The sequence below is a fragment of the Acyrthosiphon pisum genome, chromosome A1 (assembly GCF_005508785.2).
Source record: "Acyrthosiphon pisum isolate AL4f chromosome A1, pea_aphid_22Mar2018_4r6ur, whole genome shotgun sequence".
In the NCBI taxonomy this organism is placed as follows: domain Eukaryota; kingdom Metazoa; phylum Arthropoda; class Insecta; order Hemiptera; family Aphididae; genus Acyrthosiphon; species Acyrthosiphon pisum.
Window position 1 is genome coordinate 145,990,039 of NC_042494.1, and position 4,869 is coordinate 145,994,907.

Here is a 4,869-nt window from a genome sequence, read left to right on the forward strand (position 1 = left end):
AAAATCTCACAGGGGGCTTATATCTAAATCAAAGAGGGATATTTGTGGGGGGCTAAATCTTAGTCAGGTCTAGTTCCCCCTTCCCTAGTTGCGCCAATGATCATCTGACGTCATTATTATTATAATATTATGATCTATCACTTATGTAACAAATAAAGGTGATTATGCGTATTGTATATTTGGATTTTGAACTCGATATCGCGGTTGTACGTTTATACATTCTATAGTGAGGTTACGCGATTCCTTTTTATCCGGTACGCAGCGACACTGTTCGCAGAATTTTGTGGCGCGCGTTACGTAATGGCCGCCGTAAAAACTCAATCATCGCTGGCCGAAAATATTATGTCGAATTAAGCCGCAATAATTGTATAGTACCAAGTACCAACGAGAGCCGTAGCGTTGAACATTCTACAGAGTGCGTGTACGCATAGCACGCACACAACATTTCCGATGACTATTGCCATTTGCCGCGCGAGTTGGGTCAGTTGGCACAAATAATCAAAATAATAATAATAATAATATAGTAGTGTAGTAGTAGTGTACCCATAATAGTATAGCGGGCGGATTGTGCGCACGCGCAATCGTCGCCGCGGCCGAAAAACGCAACCGAGTCCGACGTCCCGACTCGTCTCCAATCTCTTTCCAATTTCCAATGCACGTCTATGCGTCTCAGTCAGTGTTCGCGTCTCGTCCCGTCCACACCACCGGCGATCGAACGTTATCGCGCACGATTCGTTCGCGCACGCCGATTCTAATTGTTGAATTCCCGGAATTCCCGGACTCCGGCCAGTACCGATAGGCGATATAGTGTATTTATATATTTTATTACGACACGACACACTCGTGTCAAGGATCAAGGTACACCGTTTAATAATAATAATAATAATATTGTTCTTCGCCGGCACATAGGACAAAGGCAGTATAATAACAAAGCATTTCAACCGTCACGGTATCCGTCATTATCGTCGGACATCGCGAGTTTTTCGATCGTCGGAAACGCCGAATATTCAATATCAACTGCCGTCGTCCCGACTCTATTCGATACACCCGGCACACGCCGGATAACACGCGCGGCACTACGGACGGACGGGCGGTAGGCACCACTGTAGTATTGCACGCGCGACGCCGGTAACCTCGCCGGTAACGTTTGTTTGAATTACTCGCACGACAAGTCAACCGAGCTCGTCGCTCGAAACTCGTTATCCACGACGTTCATTTATGGAGTTGGCTGATTTGGACGGTTTTTGCGGTTCGCCTTTTTGGGTAAGCGGCGCACGAGTTACTCGCATTAACACTTACCTCACAGGCTTAACACTAATTTTCGCGATTCCGCACCGGTCACGGGCCATTTCGGTTTTTATTTTTAGGATTGGAATACGTCGTGGAATACCACTGATCCCGATGTCACGCTTTGTTTCGAGAAGACCGCCCTGGTCTGGTCACCCTGCCTGTTCCTGTGGCTGTTCTGCCCGCTAGAAGTCTACTACCTGGTGCACAGCAGGTACAGAGACATACCGTGGAATTGGCTCAACTTGGCCAAACTGGTGAGAGTTTTGATATATTATTAATTCATCGTGTGTTAAAATAATGTGATTTACTGTGCACCGTAATGTGATCCTAATGGATCTAAAGTGGCCTGGTGCATACTATGTGTTATCGAGTTATGACATAACATAATATTGAGTAACACACAATATGGCTCAATGGCATAATGTTATGTACATAATGTATTTATGACTTTCAAGAGAGGGGATATTTATTATGTTTAACAGATAAGAGTATTATGAATAACGGAGATTATTCATGCAGTCATATTTTATGCCTTGGTGTGTGTCTCAAATAGATTATTTTGCTCTGTAGATTACTAGCAGATGTACGGTTGAAATCTGGAAGAATCAAATCTATTGTTATGTTATCCGAGAATTGTATATTATTATGTTACACCCAATGATCACTGATTAGTGATAGCTAAATTTTCTACACTTATATATACCTGTGTAGACTGTAGGTACCTACCTACTATAAATAAATTATATCATTATCTTATATGTATGAGATTTTAAACAATTTTTTTATTCATTTAGGTATTATTCGATTAATATTACAGAATTTATAAAATGTATCTTACTTGTATTCAGAGTAGACCTAACTTAAATTTAAGTAGGTAATCATATTATATTTAATTAAAAATCATTAAATAAAAGTAAATAAATATTTAAACTTAAAAAAAATAAAAAATATCAGATCGATAGTACAACTAATAATAACAATGTACCTAGTAGGTACCTGTATATCTATTAACTGCTTTCAACCTATCTACATAAGTAATTTTTTTATTAAGATTATCATTTTTCAGGTATTTATTTCATATAGGTTCTTTCTAAAAGTTGCATTGCAACTTCACAATAATTTTTCTATAATGTATTTATTTATTTAATGTATCATTATCACATGGCCAATTTAAATAAATATGATAGGTCGGGTATAAACAAAAATATTATGTAGGTATTTAATTCAAATTACTATTTTCTATTACAACTGAACCATGATTTATAATATCTTAATTTTAATTGACAACATAATATTTATATTGTTGCATTAATTGGTAATACACATTAGGTTGTTATGTCGATAGTAAAATATTTAATATTAAATCTGTTATTTAGTATTTTTAACTGATACTATTCATAATAATATTACATATTGGTATGTATTTATCACCCATTAAAAAGAATGTAAATAAACAATTCATTTTTTATAACTGTGGTGTTAATTATATTGTCAATGACAGTATTAAAAATTATTATATTATTGGTTCTGTACATTCTTAAATTGGTCTGATAGTTAATCGGATGGTATGGCAGAGTATGGTTTGTGATAGCAAGTAGTTCAATTAGATGTAGCAATTATTTACCAACTATTTGACATATAAATTTAGGAACATAATAAAATAGAGATATCATTTCATTATTTATGTAATAGGTGCTTAAGCACCTACTTACTTAATGAAAGTGTTATATAAATATTTTTTGACAAAAGTACATGATTATTATTTATTTTTGATCCACGGTTAACATGTCGGTTAGGATTTTAGTGAATATTTTAGAATTAAGCCCTCTTAATTATTATAACCAACATAAACAATTTAATTCAAATTTCTATTATATCAAACACATGGTCATGTGTTTAATTTTTATTCAGAATATGATTATTGACGTTTAAATCTGATATCTCTAATGTCAACTAAATGTCTAATGCCACAAAAATTTAATTTTAATTTTTAACAATAATTTATGTATTTAAGCAGTTTACATAATTACCTACTTAATATACATTTGTCTTTATCCAATTATTTAAATAAGTAGGTACATAGGTAGGTATTATGTTGTATTAATATGGATATTAAAAAAAAACTTATATAAGTTTAATGAATAGTTAGTTATCAGTAATAACAATGAAAAATATAATATAATATTCTTTTATAAACCCAAGTTATTATAAATAGGTATATAAAATTTAAATTGTAAATAAAGTTGCTTCCTTGCAGATAAGTTATACTGTAAACAATAAAATTTATCTCATTTAATACATTTTAATATTACATGCCTATTTATTAATGTAGAAATATATATTTCCATTAATTAGTATATTTTACTAAAATTGAACACCTTCGTTTTTTTAAACTTAATTTATAATTTATTAACACTTGCCTATCTATTCCAATTAATGTTTCATTATTTTTATAAATATTATATTATATTTAATGCCTACTCATATACTTATAGTACAGTTAGGTAAATAGGTCAATGACTTTAAATGTCCTTGGTAATTTTCTACAACTACCTATACTTATTACACTAATATTAATTATATGACAACCTAAGTCTATTGTTTTTATTTGTTATCCCAAAAACGAATTTCTAGGTTTACTTATAAAAATATATTTTTATTTATGTAATTATAAACTATTTGTACCTACCTACCTATATAAATTTATTTTATTGCCTTAATTTCTACATAAATATGTTACGGGAAATTTTGATGCATTCTATACATTACTCTGAAGTTTTGGGCTAAGTTATTCAAACATTTTATGTATTGTCCATGCAATGATTAGAATGACCGATTTGTAATGGAAAATTAACTTTTAAAATAATATTCATATATTACCTATGTATGTATAATATTACCTACCTATTACCTACTTATACCTATATTCATGCAAATAAGTGATGTAGTGTTGAGCAACAATTTAAAAACTATTAAAACTACAATTCTTATTTACCATAGTTATTATAAGTATTGTTAAATGTGTACCTTTAATCTAAAAAAAGGTGGGTAAGTGGATTTCGCTCTGCTGTACAGTAGGTTACAAGTGGGTCACTGTATAATGGATGGTATTAAATTTGAATTCAATGATATAATATCATTGTATAAGAAAAACGATTCTGAGCGGAGACGGTATGTTAGTCTAGGTATAAGACATAATATTATATTAGGTACCTATAATAAATTCCAAATTAATCATATCATAATATTTATTAGGTACTTATAACGCGTTATACATCAACAAAAAACCGTGGTACTATCATAGATATATAATAGTATACTTTAGAAGTTTCAAGTACCCACGAATAATATTATACAATCACAACAAAATAACTAAAATAGTAATCCTAGGTTTTTAATAATATGTAATTTCATCCAAATTTGTACTTAAAATGACTATAAAAATAAACTGTGTAAATGTATTTTTTAGATTTTTTGGTAACAGAATTAATTACTTACGTGGAATCTTGTTTTAAATTTCAATTCTTAGATACAAAAATTGAACATTTTATAAATTTTTAACTACAAATAATTTTTCAA

The 4,869-nt window shown here is 31.1% G+C and overlaps 1 protein-coding gene across 2 annotated transcripts in view; it reads left to right on the forward strand.

Moving 5' to 3' along the window:
- Positions 1 to 639: 639 nt before the first annotated feature.
- The window catches only part of LOC100167620 (multidrug resistance-associated protein 1), a 27,572-nt gene continuing 23,342 nt past the window's right edge, over positions 640 to 4,869 (forward strand). Inside the window, exons 1-2 of one of the 2 annotated variants that reach the window (XM_008182715.3) lie at positions 640 to 1,263; positions 1,368 to 1,544. In XM_008182715.3, coding sequence (XP_008180937.1) covers positions 1,219 to 1,263; positions 1,368 to 1,544 — 222 coding nt within the window. In that variant the 5' untranslated portion in view covers positions 640 to 1,218. The remainder of the gene's footprint in view (positions 1,264 to 1,367; positions 1,545 to 4,869) is intronic. The other variant, XM_003243074.4, reaches the window with a different exon arrangement.